This window comes from Sycon ciliatum, chromosome 5, assembly GCF_964019385.1.
Source record: "Sycon ciliatum chromosome 5, ocSycCili1.1, whole genome shotgun sequence".
Lineage (NCBI taxonomy): Eukaryota > Metazoa > Porifera > Calcarea > Leucosolenida > Sycettidae > Sycon > Sycon ciliatum.
In genome coordinates this window covers 6,789,942-6,810,807 of record NC_088647.1, presented here as the reverse complement: position 1 = coordinate 6,810,807, position 20,866 = coordinate 6,789,942, and the positions used below count along the sequence as shown (strand labels likewise).

Here is a 20,866-nt window from a genome sequence, read left to right as displayed (position 1 = left end):
ATTTTCCAGACATGCCAGGATGTGTTGCATGTCACTGTGTGTTCTCTTCCCTACACAGGCAGTGTATGCCCACCTCAGCTCCTTTCTGCCGCACTCAAAGGAGTCACTTCAGCGGCGGGCTAAGAAAGTCAACATAGCGAACGAGGTAGGATGCTGTCACGTTTTCGCTGTGTTAATATGCATAGGGCTACGGACACATTGATGTACTCGGTTAGTGATGTATAGACGTCAACTAAATATTGTGTGTGTGCGTGTGTGTGTGTGTGTGGTGTGTGTGTGTGTGTGTGTGTGTGTGTGTGTGTGCATGCATTTGTATGGTATATCTAATGTACGCAGGAAGTGTCTCTTGAAGGGCCGCTCGCTCGGTTACTAGCAGGTGAGTGTCATAAGACTGGATAAGTAGGCTCTGTCCTCTCTCTCTCTCTCTCTCTCTCTCTCTCTCTCTCTCTCTCTCTCTCTCTCTCTCTCTCTCTCTCTCTCTCTCTCTCTCTCTCTCTCTCTCTCTCTCTCTCTCTCTCTCTCTCTCTCTCTCTCTCTCTCTCTCTCTCTCTCTCTCTCTCTCTCTCTCTCTCTCTCTCTCTCTCTCTCTCTCTCTCTCTCTCTCTCTCTCTCTCTCTCTCTCTCTCTCTCTCTCTCTCTCTCTCTCTCTCTCTCTCTCTCTCTCTCTCTCTCTCTCTCTCTCTCTCTCTCTCTCTCTCTCTCTCTCTCTCTCTCTCTCTCTCTCTCTCTCTCTCTCTCTCTCTCTTATGCACAGCCTTGTGTTGTCTTCATTTATCATCTTCCGTATTTCGAAGCATCTCCTTTGGTCTAGCTGTTCGGCTCGGGTATTAGTTTTCACCAGTATCATGGTGAGGAGCGGGTATTGGTTTTTACCAGTACCATGGTGAGGAGCGGGTATTGGTTTTCACCAGTACCATGGTGAGGAGCGGGTATTGGTTTTCACCAGTATCATGGTGAGGAGCGGGTATTGGTTTTCACCAGTATCATGGTGAGGAGTCGTACGTGCACTAGAATCGGGGCCTGTAGCCTTTCTCCTGAGATGAATAACTACTTCATCGGTCCTTTATATTCCGGTAATTTCCATCGCCAATGTCGTTGTTGTGGTGGCGTGTGTGTTAATTTCGCTTGCTCACACAGCTGTGGAGCTGCAAATGCCAGAGCAACAAGAACGATACAAGGAGGAAGTTCGCCGAGCTGTGGAAGCTCATAAGAAGGCATCCAGCATGACAGATGAAGCGGTATGTGGGAGTGGTTTGGTGTTCCTCTTCCCTCCCTTGGCTCTCTCTCTCTCGCTCTCTCTCGCTCTCTCTCTCTCTCTCTCTCTCTCTCTCTCTCTCTCTCTCTCTCTCTCTCTCTCTCTCTCTCGCTCTCGCTCTCGCTCTCGCTCTCGCTCTCTCTCTCTCTCTCTCTCTCTCTCTCTCTCTCTCTCTGTTCTTTCTTTCTCAAATCTTTACGTCCCGAGTATCCACCATGTTAACACAACCTGCAGACCACTTATGAAACATGCTATGTTGTCCTGCCTTTTTCACTACTTGCCATTTTGGTGCGTATCAGCTGACAGTGTCAGAGTCAACTTCATACTAGTCATAGGAAGTGCCTGTGCAACTTGAAGTGGTAAAAAGACCGCTCTCCTGCCCCAGAAAGTGGGTCATATGAAGGGAGTGCTTAGTGTGCGATTTCAAGGATTGTCAAGAGTACATGAAAACCAGAGTGTGCAGCTCGGATGGGTTGCTGTCACGGCGGAATTCCGTGATTACATCATTTTAGTGATGTAATGCGTACAGGCAGGATTCAAGCAGGTCTCTTTCTGCACAACTGTACGCACCACGCCATTTCCTGCTTCAGATCTGCACCAAAATGATGCAATCACGGTGTTCCGAATATGAACTGCGTGGCGGAATCACGCTTATGCTATTTCTAGTAGTTCTACGACAAACTCCAAACGACTTCTTTCTTCCATTTCACTCTGTTTCTCTCTCACGACAACTCCCCCAAGCAGGGAGAAACAGCAAATACAAAAGCAAAGAAAACGCCGCGCGTACGGCACATGCAGGGCCATATGCGCAACCTACGACAAATTAGCAGCAGCGCTGGTACAACAGAAATGTACAAACGCCGGAAACGTAAAGGTCATGAACCCGTGCGACCCCCTGCCGGCTGGGACAGGATGGCTACAGCTATAAACGGACTCATATCGAGCCAAGAAAGATACACGACAGATACAACTCAAGCATATAGAAACAAGAAATAATTAGTGCACTGCAAGTGCCAGCGTAATCTGGCATAATGGCAAATATTGCATAGTAGTGAAGGCGAGTCCTGAACATCTCTCCCCTTCTTCAATCCAATACTGCTTGCTGCTGGGATTGATCTTAAAGTGCAACATGCCAGCTCAACGATAGCATCAATAAATAAAATAGCAACTAACTCATGCACTACGCGAATCAAAATAGCATACTGCTTGACAACATGCAAACGGGTGCATAGGCTAAACTGCACTATGATAACCACAAACAATAATGAAAAAACACTCCGAACATAACGAGCAAACGAGCAATGCGTTGTCGAATATTCATACACACTTTGACTTAATTCTCTTACTGCTCACTCCGCGTCAATACGGCACAGTCGAGTGATAGGCCGTGTCAGATACTTCCCTCGGACCTTGATCTTCACGACTCGAACATGCCCATCACTGCCTGGGTACACTTCCGCCACTCTTGCTAGTGGCCACTCTCCTCGTGCAGTGTCTGGTGACACGACTAGCACAACATCTCCGACGGTGAGATCTGGCTTGGTCTGAGTCCACTTCTTGCGACGGTTCAGCTCTGGCACAATTTCCTTCATCCAGCGGCGCCAGAATTGAAGTACGATGTCCTGGACCATCCGCCATCGCTGTTTGAGTGTCCATTGCGTCTCGTCAGTGCCTGCTGGGACGAATGGCATGCCCTGCTGCCCATGCAAGAAATGGTTCGGTGTTAGCGGTAACGGATCACGTGGGTCGGCTGACTGGTATCCCAATGGGCGGGAGTTCATCAGCGCTTCAGCACCGGTAATGGCGGTGTACAACTCCTCGTCAGTCGTATCGCGGTTGCTGAGTGTGGCAGACAAAGCTCGTTTCGCCACCTTGATCAGTGCTTCGTGTGCGCCACCAAAGTGCGGTCCACTAGGTGGGTTGAAGTGCCAACGAGTGCCTTCTTGCGCCATGCTTCGCTGGAGCTTGTCGACATCTAGCGCCTCTGCCAACTCACGGAGCTCATTGTTGGCGCCCACAAAGTTTGTTCCATTGTCGGATGTGACTTCCACTGGCGTTCCTCTCCGGTTGGTGAAGCGATGATACGCTTGGAGGAACGAGTCCACGTCGAGGCCGTACGCTAGCTCCAAGTGAACGGCACGTGTCAGATGGCAAGCGACCAGACAGAGGTACCTCTTGGCTCGGGTCTTGCCTCGTCCTTGCTTCGTTGTAAATGGCCCAGCGTAGTCCACTGCGACTCGTGCGAAGGCTCGTAGCGGCAGGCTGACTCGTACCTTCGGCAAGGGAGCCATTACCTGTTCTGCTGGTGATGCTTTTCGTAGCTTGCATCTGGCACAGTTGGACTCACAGGAACGAATCTCGTCACGCCCACCGAGCAACCAGTACTGATTTGATAGCTCCGATAGCATGTGATTGACGCCGCACGTATGATTCCCGCGATCATGGTACGACTTGATGATGAGTTGCGTGATTCGGTGTCCCTTTGGCAGTATTATCGGGCACTGCTGGTCGAACGATAGAAATTCGGCATGTTGAAGACGACCACCAACCCGCATCAACCCGTCCGCATCGATGAACGGCTGGAACTGCCTCAGACTGCTGGCCTTGGGCAGTGAGTTCTTCTGCCTCACGGTGTTGTACTCAAGCGCTTGTTGCTGTGCTGTTCTGCAGTGGTACGTTCTTGCGTCCTTCAGCTCATCTGCCGTCAGCGTGGACGTCACTAACTTGCTGGCCGGTGTGCGACAATTCTGGATAAAACGGAACACCCAGGCTGTGACGTGTAGGAGTCGATTAAACTCGGAATAGCGAGACGGGTCCAAGCGTCCCAAGTCGGCGGCAGTGATGCTGCCTGTGAACGTCTGCTGTTGTTGGCTCTGTGATGCCGTAGCCCGATGGTCCTTCTTCACTTCTTGCTTCGCATTGTCCGTCAATGAAAGCTGTGCCGGTGCTGGTGGCCACGTCGATTGCTCTTGCTGCAGAAATTGCGGTCCCTCCCACCACAGCTGGCTGGTGATGAGGCTGGTTACTGAGGTTCCACGGGACGCGAGGTCTGCTGGGTTGCACTTCGTTGGCACGTAGCGCCACTGTTCTGGTTGCGTTGCCAGCTGTATCTCCCCGATACGATGCGCGACAAATGGCTTGTGGATGCGACTGGGGTTGCGAATCCAGCAGAGGACATCCACGCTATCACTCCAATAGACAACTGCTGACTTCGGAATCTTGAGTGCCTCAGCTGTAGACTGTGCTAACTGGAGGCCGAGCATGGCTCCCATCAGCTCAAGACGGGGTACGCTGATGGTCTTGAGCGGTGCGACGTGTGTCTTTGCAGCAACCATACGAACACAGACCTGTCCATCTGCAAGGGTTGACACTGCGTAACAAACTGTTCCGTAGGCTAGCGTTGATGCATCAGTGAAGACGTGCAGTACCTTGTCCGGGGCTTCACTATTCGGGTAGAGACAGCGCGGTATCTGGATGGCATCTGTGTCGCAGAGTTCGTTCAACCAAGCTCGAGCCTTGCCCGCTATTGCCTCTGGCGCTGGGGTATCCCAATCCAGACCGGCTACCCACATTTCCTGGATGCAGATTTTCCCACGCACAACGAATGGTGCTAGGAATCCTAATGGGTCGAACACTGTAGCGATGTGTCGCACCACTAGGCGCTTCGTGATGTTGTTGTCTGCTGGCTTCGAGAATGTAAAGCCAAACTGGTCACTGTCAGGCCGCCACTGTACACCAAGCGTCTTGGTTGTTGGTAGCTCTCCTGACAAGTCGATTGATGATTGCCGGTCTTCCTGCGGAACGCTCTGCAGGACTGTTGGCGAGTTGCTCAGCCACTTTCTGGCTTTCATCCCGGCGGTGCTCCACACAAACGATAGCTGGTGATAGAGTTCAACTGCTTTCTCGTCACTCTCCACTGAATCCAGTGTGTCATCCATGTAGGTTGACTCCAGAACTGCTTCGGCGCCTCGAGGGTGCGTCACTGCATGTTGCCGCGCATGGTTCTGGATGACGTAGTGTGCGATGAATGGTGAAACGTTGAGTCCAAACACCAGTCGATTGAATTGGTACACGTTGACCTCGTCTTGTGTACGCCAGAGAAACCGGAGGTGTTTGCGATCGTCCGGGTGTATTTCGATTTGCAAGTACATCTCTTTGACATCACAGACTAGGGCTACTGAGTTTCGACGGAATCGTAGCAGCACGTCAAATAGCTCTCTCTGAAGCTTCGGACCAGGCAAGATGGCGTCGTTCAAAGAAATGCCCTGATAATGTGCAGCAGCATCAAACACCATGCGTACCTTCGTCGTACTCTTGTCCATACGCACAATGGGGAAATGTGGCAGGAGCCAACCGGAATTGGCGATGTCCGCTGCTTGCACTTGCTCTACATAGCCCTTGTGCACGTAATCATCGATGGCTTGGCTGTATGCTGCTGCTACTTCGCTGCTGTGCTGCAGTCGCTTCTCTGTGCTGCTGAGTCGGCGCAGTGCCATAGCGTAGTTGTTTCTGAGCTCTACTTTCCTGGCGTTCCATGGCAGCTGGATCTCGTAGCGCCCGCTGCTAGTGCCAATCAGCGATGTTGCGACGCGGTCGGTGGCCTGCTGCTCGGCTGTTGTCAACTGCACGTGGCTGCGTAGCTGGGTGCCGCTCTGATCGATCTCCCAGAACCGCTGCACGACCTGGTTGAGCTGCTCGAGACTGGCGGTTGTCGTACTGTGACCGTTCAGTGATGTGATGGCTGTGGCGTCGGGATTGACGAGCCCGACACAAGTCCAGCCTAGTGGAGTTCTTCGTGCAACAGGTTCTCCTGGACCTCCTGCAATCTCGTCTAGCGATGCATGTAGGTACGGATGGTCGACTCCGATGAGTATGTCGATGTGTTTTGTTCCATTGAGAGGAGGGAATGGGACCTCTCTCAAGTGCTGCCACCGATCTCGCTGATTGTTCCAGTTAATTGCCTTGAGTGATGCGGTCACATTGTTGGTTGTCCATGCCGTGAAGTCATACCCGGCACTTCCGTCGCTGCTGCTGATTTGACAGTTCACTGAGGCGGTGTTGAACGTTGTCGCTGCTCCGTTGAGGACAGACACCGTAATACTCTTTTGTTCTCCTGCCAGACCCAGTTCAGCTGCGATGCTACTGTTCATGTAGGACACGGTGCTGCCGTCATCAAGTAGGGCATTCACCGCAATCTTGCGGTTGCCGTTTACCAAGGTCACCGGCACTGTCCGCAGGGCTGTCTGTGGCTCAACTTGCTGGCCGTGATGCGTTCTGGCATGCGCACCGGCTTCGGACACTGACTCCCCTTCCGTGTTCATGACGGATGAAGGAGGCCCAGACATCTGGCCTGACCTGTCTGGTTGACTGGGTGCTGCTCTTGGCTTTGCCATACCCTGGTTGTTACTGCTCTGAGCTCCAGCTGGTTTCCTCGCCGCAGGGTCCATACTGGTGTCACTGTTTGATGAGTGGAGCAGGCGGTTGTGCGTTTCCGTGCAGCCGTCGATCCCACAGGTGCGGCTGCGTGTGCAGTTCGACCCACTATGCCCGCTGCCTAAACACCTGTAGCACAATGCGGCTCCTCGTGCTGTGGCCCAACGCCTTGTGACACTTTGCGATTGAAATGTTGGGCATCGCCACACTGGATGACCCTGGCCACATGCTGGACAAGAGCGGTTGCGGCTCGGCAGGTCGCCACTAGTGCTTGAGCTCACGAAGGTGTGATGCGAGGTACGCCGATCTGCTCCTCGTCCATGGCTGCTCACGTCCCTTGGCCGTGCAGTGCTGGACTCCTGTTGACGGGTTTGCGAGGTCACTCCCCGGACTGACTCGGCAGCTATGACTGCGAATTCTGCCTCACGATTTACCCAGGTCAGCAGGGTTTCCACATTCTCGGGTTCGTGGTTTTCGTAGAGCCAGCGTTGATAGTTGACTACCATGGCTTCCGTCATTTTAGACAACAGCTTGGCATACAGGGAACCGTTGCCCAGCTCCTCAGTCCGCTGCATATCCTTCAGATTGATGACTGCCACGTCAAGTAGGTCCGCAAATCGTTCTACGTCTTTTGCTGATTCTGGACGGATGGGTCGGAATCTGTCCAGCTCCTCGAGGTACAGGTTCACCTGTCGCCGACTTGTGCCGAACTTTCTCTCCAAACGGGTCTTGGCAGCTTCATATGCAGCGGCAGAGTGGCCCAGATTCTCTACTGCTCTCAATGCGTCGCCTGCCAGGTACTCCCGCAGCTGCAGCATTTTGTATTCGGCTGTCAGCGGAGCTTGATCAATGCATGCCAGAAATGCTGCTTTCCAGCTTGGGAACTGCTTCTTGTCCCCACGGAATACTGGAATGGATACTCGCTTAAGCTGCCTCCACAGGTCCTGGCCGACAGCTGCCCTTGCCGATTGTGGTGGCTGTGGTGGTGGTGCTGGTAGTGCCGGCTGCGCTACTGCGGACATGCGCACTGCTGGCAGAGCTGGTCTACTACTAGTAGTACTGAGTGCTACCCTTGCACTACTGCTCCTTGTATCTGTACTGCTGGATATTCCGGTATGTGCCTGAGTGTACAGTGGTGCACTTACTGGGGCAGGTACATGACGTGGACTGGTTCCATCCCCTGTGCTGCTGGTGGTCATACTGACTGATGAGCTAGCAGTGACAGCTCCGGTCTGGCTAGTCTGGGTCACTGATGACTGGCTGGCAGTAGTACTCAGTGCAGGATCTAACTGCTTACTTAGTTGACCAGGTTGCCACTGTTCCTGGTGTACAGTCTCAGCTGCTGCACTAACAGTAACACCTCTCCTGATACCAGTACTGCTAGGATCGGACTCCAGTGCTTGCTGACTATCTGAGTCAGCTGGAGTGGCCTTTTCTTCCTGAGACTGGGTCACACTTGGCATGAAAGGCTGGGCTGTGGCATCCAGACTATTAGTATTACTAGTACTACTGCTCGTCCTTTCCACAGAGTTCTGGCCCGCTGCAAGTGCAGGCTCTTTTTTAACCTGCGACTCGAGCTGGCTCGCGAACTGGTCGAAGCGATCAGTCGTCGCTCTCATTTCTTGATTTAAGTCTTCCATCTCGTCGTGTACCTTTGATACGGCTTTGATATTATTAGCTCCCAAGTACAGTTCCTCCATGTCGGTCAGCAATGCAAATATTTCTTGCTCGACATTCTCAAGATACCAGAGCTGCTGGTCCGCCGCTTCCATCGTACCGCCCTCTCGCATTATAACCAACAACCCTCGTCGGGTATTTGTAAATTCTCTTTTGGCTTTTTGTTTTTTGCTTTTCAATTGCATCAAATGGCCTTCGACATTTTCAGGTGGTACAATCGACTTGCCAGGAGGTACACCGCTGGAAGCCGTATGCTTCTTGCTTTCCGGTGGGTCCTGTTCCACCTCCGCTTCGTGTGGGCTGATCGAGCTGCTCTCCTCGACATCGCTACTCGTACGCTCGGACATTTTCGACTTACAAACTGCTAATTTCAAATATTGTTCGAACCATCCTCTGCTACCATCTGTTCCGAATATGAACTGCGTGGCGGAATCACGCTTATGCTATTTCTAGTAGTTCTACGACAAACTCCAAACGACTTCTTTCTTCCATTTCACTCTGTTTCTCTCTCACGACAACTCCCCCAAGCAGGGAGAAACAGCAAATACAAAAGCAAAGAAAACGCCGCGCGTACGGCACATGCAGGGCCATATGCGCAACCTACGACAAATTAGCAGCAGCGCTGGTACAACAGAAATGTACAAACGCCGGAAACGTAAAGGTCATGAACCCGTGCGACCCCCTGCCGGCTGGGACAGGATGGCTACAGCTATAAACGGACTCATATCGAGCCAAGAAAGATACACGACAGATACAACTCAAGCATATAGAAACAAGAAATAATTAGTGCACTGCAAGTGCCAGCGTAATCTGGCATAATGGCAAATATTGCATAGTAGTGAAGGCGAGTCCTGAACACACGGAATTCCGCCGTGACAGACACCCATAGCAGAAAAGGCCCCAAGCTGCACACTCTGGTTTTCATGTACTCTTGGTATTGTGCATAATTATGCTTATCCAGTCATCTGATGGTGTGTATGCTGAACCTTGGCTCTTGGATACAGAGTTGTTCTGGCCTTTAGAGGTGTGTTCTTCGTTAGTTACATGAAGTAACTGTTTCATGTTCTTTGTTTACAGGCGGCCGCTGCATCGGACTCTACAATCGGTAGTGGTGGTGAAGATGAGGCTGACTCATCACTGATCAGCGCACTGCAATCTCCCACGCATAAAGTAAGTCATATATCAAGAAAAGAGGTGAGTGGAGCAGAGAGAGAGAGAGAGAGAGAGAGAGAGAGAGAGAGAGAGAGAGAGAGAGAGAGAGAGAGAGAGAGAGAGAGGGGAGAGAGAGGGGAGACAGAGGGGAGACAGAGGCGGAGACAGAGGCGGAGAGACAGGGAGACACATAGACAGACAGACAGACAGAGAAGGGGGCCTGCTAAGGATCCTAGGTGGCCAATAAAGAATACATGATTTGTTGTTATCAAAACACTGGCTGTGTTTTTGCGGCAACATACTGCTGTTTACTCCCACTGCTTTGGTTCATTTCTAACTCCAATCGGCACCTCTTCTTTCCCCGTTGTCGACAGCCTCAAGAAGAGGCAAAGACGAAGAAGTTCCGGCCACCTAACAAGAAGTTCCAGTGGACTGTTGAGACGCGGTAAGATACACATTTTCTGCACTGCTGTTCAAACAGTATTAGCCAGGACTGTGCATCTCATGACTGGGGTGTAGGGACTGAGCATCTCATGACTGGGGTGTAGGGACTGTGCATCTCATGACTGGGGTGTAGGGACTGAGCATCTCATGACTGGGGTGTAGGGACTGTGCATCTCATGACTGGGGTGTAGGGACTGAGCATCTCATGACTGGGGTGTAGGGACTGAGCATCTCATGACTGGGGTGTAGGGACTGAGCATCTCATGACTGGGGTGTAGGGACTGAGCATCTCATGACTGGGGTGTAGGGACTGAGCATCTCATGACTGGGGTGTAGGGACTGAGCATCTCATGACTGGGGTGTAGGGACTGAGCACTGTATACTCACCATAATGCAGCCGAGTTGTTCTCTCTGAAAGTCTATTGTGCAATAGCTGTTTCAGTGTATTGCTAGTGATGCCTGTGCTGTTGCTCAACATTGTATTGGTTGCATTGGCGGTGAGTGAAGTCCCGGCCCAGCCCTAATTTCCCTGTGGCTGACTGCAAACATGCACCTGCTACATAAAGCTATTGCAATGGTCTCTAAGAACTTGCAGGATATGCTTTTCCTAACTATGTTGTTCATTTTGGATCTGGCAAAGTCCATGGTGCTTGTATCTGAACCATCCTTCTTTTTATTTGTTCCCGTTTGCTGGGGAAGCCCAATGCTCTATTGTTTACTAGTATATGATTGTCTCTGCTTTTTTATTGGTGCCATTCTGCAGCTCTTTGCTGTGCGAGGCTGTACAAGCAAAGGTTGAAGGTCTCCGGGCTACCATGCAGCGCATTGTCGGTGGTGTGGACTCCATCAAAGTAAGTAACTTGTGCGGAGGGAAAGGGAGAGACAGACACAGACAGAGACAGAGAAACAGGGAGAGATAGAGAGGAGTTCTGCTTGCTACCGGTAACACAGAGCAAGCTTTTGGGCATCAGTTATACGTACATGTACCATCAAGAGTCCTTAGCCAAGAGTGTGCAATTGTGATTATTGGTCAGTGCGAGGTGAGCGCTGCCTTCATTACGTGACTTGCCCGCATCACGGTCTTGCACTCCTGCACTCCACCTCACAATCTCACAATCTCTCTCTCTTGCCAGCACATCTGGTTTTGCTTGATCCCTTCAAGTGCTGGCACGATCTCTAAATGCTGGGTACATGAACTGCAGTTCCCTGTGAAAGTTGGTGTACACACCGTCAGCTCGTGCCCCCCATGTTACTCCCTCACTCCCCGTGGGTTAACTTTTCTCAATCGGATGCGTTTTCCTTTGCATCGTTTTGTCCTCATTGAAAACTACTCTCGGTTCACTCACTATGTGCCAACTTGTCTTCACTCGACGTCCCGTGGGCGATTTGATCTCGATGCGTTTTCCTTTGCACCCAACCCCCCCCCCCCGTCGTTGAAAACAGTTCCCCACAGGTCGCTCACTAATATTGTGTCCACATGTGGAGGCACGTCACGTGGCAATCTCCTGTTCTTTGGCCAAGTCACCGGTTTCAAGATATCCATGTGTTTTTGTGTGCGTGTGCTGTTTTCTGTCTGCTTTCCAGCAATTCCTAGAGCAGCGTGTCAAGCCCGCCTGGCCAGATTCCTGGATGTCAGTCAAGTAGGTACTACATGTAGTTCTGCTAGTACAGTACATGTGGTGCTGCTAGTACAGTACATGTGGTGCTGCTAGTACAGTACATGTGGTGCTGCTAGTACAGTACATGTGGTGTTGCTAGTACAGTACATGTGGTGCTGCTAGTACGTGTACACCTGTGAGTCTATGTGATAGGATTGCATCCACTGTATGGACCTCGGTGGATGACAAGTGTTCATCCTGTGCTCCAAGCAAGGCTTCAGCGAGCCTCTCTTGTAGGGTAGCAGTCGAGTGACTCTCTTTGTTGTTCCATCTTTCCGGGATGCGTGGCTTTTTTGCGGTGCTGGAATTCGCTATGTTGCCTGGATACGATCCGAGTCATACGCCATGTCCATGCCCAGCTGCTCAGCAGTGCTGTTTTGTCTTTCGTGTACATGCGCATGAGGTGGAGCTGGTTTTGTGTTGTGAGCTCGTTCTTATCAGTGTGCTGGCTCTATGGTGTTTGCCTGTTTTGCATTGTGTGCATGTGTGCGTGTGTGTGCGTGCGTGCGTGCGTGTGTGTGTGTGTGTGTGTGTGTGTGTACAGCATTCTGTTCCGTGAAAGTAGACAGGCCCATCTGCGCCTAACTAACCCCGTGCAGTAAGTACCGGTGCTTATTCTGTCTGTATTGGATATACAGGGTCACAGATATGACATATCTGTGACCCTGTACCCTCAGTACTACTTCAGAAGTAATAACATTGTTATTAGTACTGAGAGTCGTATAGAGGGGAAAACAGATGGCGGTGGTGGTGGGGGGGGGGGGGGGGGGGGGGCAGGACTCAGGGCATTTGACAAACTCAGTGTTTACTTGTGGATTTGTTATGAATACGATACGAGTAGTAAAGCTGCACTTGGTTTGCTGCTCATATCATCTTCCTAATGGTATCATCCACTTTCATCTGCACAATGGAAGAAATTGGCGAAGCAACATGGAGCAGAACTTTTGTACTTGTTTTACTTCATGGTGACCAACCTGGGTCTAGGTGTTGTCTGAGCCCCCGCGACCAGTCCGACGGAGCAATGAATTGTTCGGGTTGATACGGTTTACTTGGCCTCAAACGACGAATAAGGGGACAAAGGAAAGGAGCAGGGCTCAGGAGGACAACGGAAACGATAAGAGTAACAAAAGGGCAGAACACCACGAGAGAGAGAATAAAACGGACCCAACACGAGGAGCTGCGACGACTACAGAAAACGGAAGACCAGGAAAACGGCGCAGGGCCACGAGTTATAACCCAAACGGACCCAGGCACGTACCCAGGCACGGACACGTAATCTTAGCAGTAACCAGGCAAAAAGCGTGCAGACAGCATGCAATCAGCGTGTGAACAGCGTGCAGCTAAACTACGTACAACATTACTCCGCCCTAAGATAACTAAGTCTCTCCTGAGACTTTACAAAGCAACAAATCTTTAAGAAGGGGAGGGGTGAAAAAGGGAACGGTTGAGCAAGTGACTAATGGGCCAGGTTGGTTTACACTTAACGACGGCACCAGTGTGGCGTATCCCCTTAAACTAAAACCCTGCAAAAAACCGTCCACACTGATGTCGTCATTAACCCCTTGAGCGCGGATGACGTACTAGTACGTCATAACACCCACACAGTGCCCCACGGATGACGTACTAGTACGTCATGCGCTTATATACAAACTAATGGCCCGTATCTTCAGTCTTCAGGTCTGTTAGCCGATTGGTAGTGTCTATGCCTTGTGTACGAGGGGTCCCGGGTTCAGTTCCCAGCTGTCGATGTACAGCGATCAGCACAGCTCTTTTTTTTCTCTTTTTTACGCGCGCATACCAAGCAATTGGTGCAATTTCTCAAAAATCGACCTGAGTATGCCGCTCGGCCTGGCGTGCCTTGGCCGATTTTCGCTTTTGTTCTTGTTGTCGAGTGCTGGTCTGGGTCCTACCTACCACTGCCTGTGGTTGTGGCTCCCAAAGATTTCACAACTTGACATAGCCAAGGTTTGAATATTTTCAAAAAAGACCATTTTCTTACGTGGTGCACTGACAAACAGCCCCGCGCTCAAGGGGTTAAGCGAGTTGTTCAACCTGTGTATGGCCCTTGGCTCTTAAATTATCTGAACAACACCAATACCCATGTCCTCACCGTCCCAACCGCCCTGAGGCCTAAATAATAATACAATGCGCAATCACTCGATCATTAGCAACATGAATATCCACCAAATAAACTACGTCAGTCGCATCCCAATCCTCCACCATGACTCCCGGGCTGGGAGAAGCCGGACGGGAAGCGACGGTTTCCACTGATTTCCGCCCTGGTACTCGCCGGCGGTGCTGAGCCCGGCGGGAGCGGCGACGTACACGCCGGAACTCCACCGCGAGAGAGTCTTGGTTTGCCTACGGTACAGGTGGTGGTGTTGCGGGTGCGGGTGGTGATGTTGCGGGTGCGGGAGGTGACGTTACAGCAGACGATTTGCCACATTCGCGGCCAGTAGCTACGAAGTAAATCCAAGATGGATCAGCATATTCGCGTAAACTTAACAGAAAAGAAAACACAGAGAGCAAACAACTGGCAGCGGTTCCGAACTTCAACATATTGCTACCTACAAAATTACGAGAACAGGTTTTGGGCGCCAGTTGCCAACAGGGCAACAAATTTATTTTAACAGTACACAAACAAGCTACACGAACTACCCTCTTAACATAGCCCTATAGTGGCCAGGGCCTTTGGTCAATTGGCGGAGGCCAGGTCTACGCGGATCCGCTCCTGGGTCATGCTGTGCCGGGGCAGGAGGTACAGCATCACTATTTCCAAACAGGGCTGGAAGGAAACAAGGGGGGCCACCCAGGGACGCCTGTACTACCTCCCTCTCTGGCTCGATTTCAGTCACCTCTTTTACTGGAGGCCCTAGACTATTTTCGACTCTGAGAACGTCGGCCTATGCCAACAGACTCCGGACTGCGGGACTGTCTCCTGGTTTCGCAGAGGACTGGGAGGCGAGGCGAGACAAAACGACCTGCAATTCTTTGTCGTTAGCGACTGCTTTGCGTAACTCGTCAGTGCCAGTTGACGGAATGGCAACTACATTAACACTAGTATCGCCCTCTTGTAGCCTACTTAAACCATCTGCATTGCCATGGAGACGACCTGGTCGATGTTCGACAGTATAATGGAATTCAGCTAAAGTACCGAGCCAACGCGCGACTTGGCCGGATGGATTCTTGAAATTCAGCAGCCACCGCAAACTAGCATGGTCAGTACGCAACAGAAAAGGACGCGACAGGAGATATGGCCGAAACGTCTGACAGGCCCAGACTACACTTAACAACTCCAAACGAGTAATCGGATAATTTCGCTCTGCTGGCGTACATGATCGACTGATGTAGGCAACCGGACGTTCTACTTCGTTGACTACTTGCGAGAGAACCGCGCCTAACCCTGCACAACAAGCGTCTGCATCGTAGACGGTAGAGAAGAGAACTGTCGAGGGTTCGAGCTGTAATTGGGCGCCAAATGTTGTCTGAGCCCCCGCGACCAGTCAGACAGAGCAACGAATTGTTCGGGTTGATACGGTTTACTTGGCCTCAAACGACGAATAAGGGGACAAAGGAAAGGAGCAGGGCTCAGGACGACAACGGAAACGATAAGAGTAACAAAAGGGCAAAAAAACACCAGAGAGAGAATAAAACGGACCCAACACGAGGAGCTGCGACGACTACAGAAAACGGAAGACCAGGAAAGCGGCGCAGGGCCACGAGTTATAACCCAAACGGACCCAGGCACGGAGCCAGGCACGGACACATAATCTTAGCAGTAACCAGGCAAAAAGCGTGCAGACAGCATGCAATCAGCGTGTGAACGGCGTGCAGCTAAACTACGTACAACATAGGTGCATTTTCTATCAGCAAGTCGCTAAATGCATGAGCTGCCTGCGTAGTCTTTACTCGTTTGCTATGCCTCGTGAACACTGTCTTATCTCTGTCTCTTATTTATGGTGTGCGTCCATGTTTGTGTGTGTGTGTGTGTGTGTGTGTGTGTGTGTGTATGCGTGTGTGTATGCGTGTGTGTTTGCGTGTGTGTGTGTGTGTGTGTGTGTGTGTGTGTGTGTGTGTGTGTGTTTGTGTGCATACATCACTGTGCTCAGATACAAGCAACTACAAGGTATGTCTTCATGTCAGAAATGTTTTATGGTGTGTGTGTGTGGGGGGGGGTATGAACATACTTCCAGTAAGCGCCTGGTTTACCCATTATAATTATGTTAGAGTGTTGGCCGTTGCTCAACATGTTGAGTTCGCTGTAGCAACTCCACCAAGCATGATTTTCATCCATGGCATACCATGCACGGCTCCCACAAAACAACAATCCTGTAAGGCTGTCAGGCACCTCCATGCAGACATCCACAGCAAAGCTGTAGACACGCACCAAGGTGGTCAGATGCAGAAGTCAACTTTGATCGCTCAAGAAAGTCATGTACATCCTAGCAGGAGATATCTAAAAGGACCATGTAGGTGGACATTTCCTACATGCAAGAAAATGACAAAGTGCCATCCTCAGATCGAGAATCATGGCGTTGTGAATTTAAAGAGAAGGCGAATGATGTTGCTAATTGAATTTTGAGTTCATCCATCAACTTCAGAAGTGTGTTGTAAAATGTTACACGCAACGGTACTGCAGTACAGATTATAAAGACTATTCTGGACGTGTTGTTCCCCTTAGCAGTCCATCAATGCAGTTGCAATAGAGCTCTTGTTGTGTATGTGTGTGTGTGTGTGTGTGTGTGTGTGTGTGTGTGTGTGTGTGTGTGTGTGTGTGTGTGCATGTGCGATTTCTCGTGATGTAGGCCCTGCAAAGTCTGGCCGTGGTCCACGTCCGTATGTGCGAAGCAAGACCAAGTCAGCGCCGGTAAGGCTCAGACTGTTTTCTTCGTGTCTGTATGTTTCTGCTGCATGCCCCAGTGGGCTTTTTATATGTGTTTGCTTGTTTTTGAAAACTGTGTCATGGTATGTAATGCCTTGGACGCAGACGCCTTAGGCCGCGGTCACACCAAAACTGGCAAAAAGTGCGTACAGCTGGATCGCAGACTGAAGTGGCGGTCTGCACGCTCCCTGCACGGTCACACCAACTGACCAAATGCATGCGCTGACTGGCCGAATGGTTTTGCGCGTGTGCGAGATAAACTACGTAGTTCTCTTGTGATTTCCTTCGTTGGCCATGCACAGTTTATAGGCCATTCACACGACGGCCAAACTTACTTTTATCGTACCCGTTTCCAAGGATATTTACTCGGATACGATAAACTTGGACACCCGCGTGCAACTGATTTTTTATCTTGGCCGAGGCCCTTTTGCTCGCGATTATCTTTGCACGCCAGGAAAAGTGTCGGTTGTTGAAAGTGCGTACTGCAAATGCAGTGCTTGAACAAGGGAAAATTCAAAATTGAACATTTCCCGGCATTTTCAGGAGGTCACTATGGATACATTGACGGTTGCAAAGTTTGCCCAGCACCGTGTGAACTGGATCACGGTTTGCCAGTGTTATCTTGGTCACACACGTGCAAATGTTTACACGTCGTGTGAATGGCCTATTAGTCTTTTGCAAGTAAGTTTTGACAACTCTCCCTCTCTCTCTCTCTCTGCGACACTGCTCCACATGTTTTGTTTCACGCTCGGGAGTGCTCGTGGTCACGGCGCAATAGGTATACAACCAAAATCCTTGAAGGCACGACCAGCAAGATACTGGGCTACTGCAAACTCGAACCAAAGAACACAGATTGAACGGAAGGCTGAAGGAACTTATCAAGCTCAAACAAATAGTCTATCCTGCTCTGTTCGCCTGCTTTCCTCGCTTTGCGAAGGCTTTGGTCGAAACCGAATATCAGTAGACGGCAACGAAATTCCTACTGAAATTCCCATCCTCAAACAAACAAAAACTCAAGAAAAAATCAGTGGAATGGCGTCCTGGCGGACTCGGCGGAATTCAGCCGGGCACTTGCTGGCTGAAGTCCGCCAGCGGAAAGTGTCCGCCATTCCACGATTTCCATGGAAACCGCGGACAAATTCCGTCCGGAATGGGCGGAATTTTGCTCGGTGTGACCGCGGCCTAAGCTGGTTGTGGCGAAACTGAATTCAGATCTCTGATAGTAGTAATAGTAATGCTATAACTGGTATAACCTTGAGATAACTGGTATAAGCTGGGAGTAAAGTAACCCTATGTGCATGGGTGTATGCATGCTTAGCTGGGAATAATGTGACCTTATGTGCTTGTATGCATGCTTGCTTGCCTGTTTGGTTGTCCAGGGTCTTAATCTGTCATCAATCAAAACCAGTGACAATGGCAGCATGGCGGGGCCGCAGCCCCAGTCAACTGCAGGCACTGGGGATACGTGCGACGGCAGCGTGTCCACCGCAAACATCCCATCTTCTCCACCTCCGCTAACTCCTGACACGGTCATGGAAGCCAGTGCTGGCAGCCACAAAGTGACCCAGCCTCCGCAACAACCGCACTTTCAACAAGTGAGGTCACCCACCAGGACTGTATCTTCGCCGGTAAAATTAGAATCTGCACGGCCCTTAGCACCACCAGCAGCAGCACCACCACCACCAGTTCAGAGAGCTCAGGCACCAAAGATAATGTCGCCGATGAATCGCGCCGCACAGCAATCGTCCTCGCGAAGCATTCTCTCTGCCCCTAAGCTACACTCCTCGAGTATGAGTAGGACAGTGTCGGCCATCGGGGCTATGCCCAAGTCTTTACCCAACGCCGCCGGCAATGTCCTGAATAGTAAGGCTGGTCCTTCTAAATCTCATAAGTCTGCTGGAACTTCTACACCGAGTAAGAAGATGCTCGAGTCTGGCCACCAAAGGAGCAAGGTCCCAGCGCAAGGCAAAGCCACGCTGCAGCATGCCTCCCATGCCTCCACTCCTGCTATGAAGCAAATGGAGGTGCAGCTGAGGAAATCCACCAGCCTGCTTGCCACCAGCAATGCAGTGCAGCACTCGATCAAGAAAACAACCATCCCCTTATCCAAGTCATCTGAAGATCTACGCATGGGCAGCCCACCCCGCCACGGCAGCAGCATACCGCCCATTGCAGACGTGTCGCCTAAGAAATTCCAGCGCCCGTCGGCGTTCCACCAGCCTGGTCAACAAGCGCCGGTGGGCGTGATAACACCGAACCGTACCGTGGCAACAGCCGGGGCGGTTCCACAGCCGTCCAAGCCTAACTCCACTACGGTTCATCAGCAAGTGCGGCCGGTGTCTGCATCGTCGAGAAAGGCCAGCAGTGCGTCACGCACAGTGCCGGTCACTGGATCTAAGCGCTCCAAGCAAGGTCAGCAGGTAGCAGCGCTACCGTCAGCAGCCGGCCATCACCACCAGCAATACGCGCCAGGTAAGAGGACTGTTGATGACAATAGTGGCATGACCAGCAGTGCATTCAAGTTGCCTCCGTCTCCTACTTCCTTAGCCAGCGTCAGTGCCATCAGTACTTCCCTACCCTCTAGCTCGTTACGATACATGACTAGCACTAGCACTAGAACTAGTAGTACTGCTACTGCAGATGGTATTGTTGGTAGCAGTAGCAGTGACAGCAGCTGCAGCAGCAGTAACCTGATGCATGCTGGCGGCGGCGGTGGCAGTAGCAGTGAGAGTATGTCAGACCGCCCTAAAGACCCCCGAGATCCCCGTCGGCATGCTAGTGATAGCCACCAGCGTCGCCAGCGGGTAGTCAGCAGCAGTAATAGTGCTAGAAGTCCCGTGCTGCATACCTCCAAAGCAGCCGGTGGCCAAGCGGTGCATGGGCTGGCCAGTACTGGGGGCGCCACTGTCAGTCCCTCACCAACGCGCGTATTGCAGGTTGGGACGTCGCCACATGCTGCTGCCGCACTACCCACCTCCCCTAGTCAGAGAACTATGCTGGACTATGTCAAACAGCAGCACTCACCCGTAGAGCGAGGCAGTGGCCATAAACACATGAGCACCAGTGGTGGCGCTGCTGCTACCCATGGCCTGCATCACACTCACTTGAACAGCGGCGGCGGTGGCAGCGTGTCCCCTAACCTGATAACCACTAATGCTGTGCTGATCAACACGCTGCCAGCAGCTGCTGCTGCCTCTGGCGCCAGTGGCGTCTTATACCCCCCTGGTACAGGTGCATTGCACCAAGCTGCTGCCCCTGGGTCTGTGTCGGCGTCGTTCCCTTCAGGCATGGTACCGCTCGCCAGCACTGCGCTTGCGCCAGTGCACTACCAAGACCAGCAGCAGCAGCAGCAACATCAGCACAAAGCACGCCGCTCCAGTGCCAGCGCGCATGCAGCAGTCACCAGCGGTGCCCTACCCGCCACCAACTGGCAGCAGCAGCAGCCCGCAACCTCTGCTCATCACCAACACACCACCACCAGAAATCCCCGGCAAAACTAGATAATTGTCTGCACTGGAATTGAAGTTGTGAAGTAAGTTGTGGTACCTGTAACTGTACACTAGTGAAATCGGTTTACCCCGCATTGCGTCCGATTGGTTTATCGTTTTCTTTTCATTTTTTAAAGTTTCTCCGGCTGACCTTTTCTCCGGCTCATGGATCTTTCATTATCCTTCTTTATGCCCGTGTGGCCTTATAATAATCGGCTGTGACCCTTTTTTCTCCGGCTCATCGATTTTTCATTATTGTTTTGTTATCCCAGTGTGCCGTCGTAACAGGCTGTTTCGTACTACTACTATTATTACTTGTTGCATCCGTCTCGAGTGGTGCTATTGTCACATAATTATTTTACGGCTGCAATAAAAAACTTGTGAAAATATTCTCTCGTTCTGCCCGTGTGCCCCAGTGTGCCGTCGTAACAGGCTGTTTCGTACTACTACTATTATTACTTGTTGCATCCGTCTCGAGTGGTGCTATTGTCACATAATTATTTTACGGCTGCAATAAAAAACTTGTGAAAATATTCTCTCGTTCTGCCCGTGTGCCCCAGGTCCACCGGTGACACGGAGAAAAAGAAAAAAAAAGACATTTAGGCCATCCAGAATTAATTCGTTGTTTCGGGTCACCCGACCGACCGTCTTTTTTCACCCGACCGCAAAATGTTTTTTTTTATAGTGCATGCAAATGTACAGACTACACTATGTACAGGCGCGACCCTAATAATAGCAGTCCAGATATCCACCTCAGAAGCAGCCATGGCTAGCCAAATGACAGGATGCAGCGCTTGGTGACGACGTAACGTCGTTGTCTTCTATCTCCGATCCGCAATCGGTCCTGAAACAGCATCAGCTCCGCCACCTTGTCGCT

The 20,866-nt window shown here is 51.2% G+C and overlaps 1 protein-coding gene across 2 annotated transcripts in view; it reads left to right on the top strand.

The window, feature by feature from the left end:
• LOC135817372 (ubinuclein-1-like) overlaps window positions 1-20,522 on the top strand; it is a 30,181-nt gene extending 9,659 nt beyond the window's left edge. Inside the window, exons 11-22 of one of the 2 annotated variants that reach the window (XM_065330545.1) lie at window positions 59-145; window positions 337-376; window positions 1,138-1,238; window positions 9,443-9,535; window positions 9,892-9,962; window positions 10,725-10,812; window positions 11,546-11,601; window positions 12,164-12,217; window positions 15,729-15,745; window positions 16,425-16,486; window positions 17,881-18,973; window positions 19,787-20,522. In XM_065330545.1, the coding sequence (XP_065186617.1) occupies window positions 59-145; window positions 337-376; window positions 1,138-1,238; window positions 9,443-9,535; window positions 9,892-9,962; window positions 10,725-10,812; window positions 11,546-11,601; window positions 12,164-12,217; window positions 15,729-15,745; window positions 16,425-16,486; window positions 17,881-18,973; window positions 19,787-20,001 (1,977 nt within the window). In that variant the 3' untranslated portion in view covers window positions 20,002-20,522. Of the gene's footprint in view, window positions 1-58; window positions 146-336; window positions 377-1,137; window positions 1,239-9,442; window positions 9,536-9,891; window positions 9,963-10,724; window positions 10,813-11,545; window positions 11,602-12,163; window positions 12,218-15,728; window positions 15,746-16,424; window positions 16,487-17,880 lie in introns of both variants that reach the window. The other variant, XM_065330544.1, reaches the window with a different exon arrangement.
• Window positions 20,523-20,866: the final 344 nt, after the last annotated feature.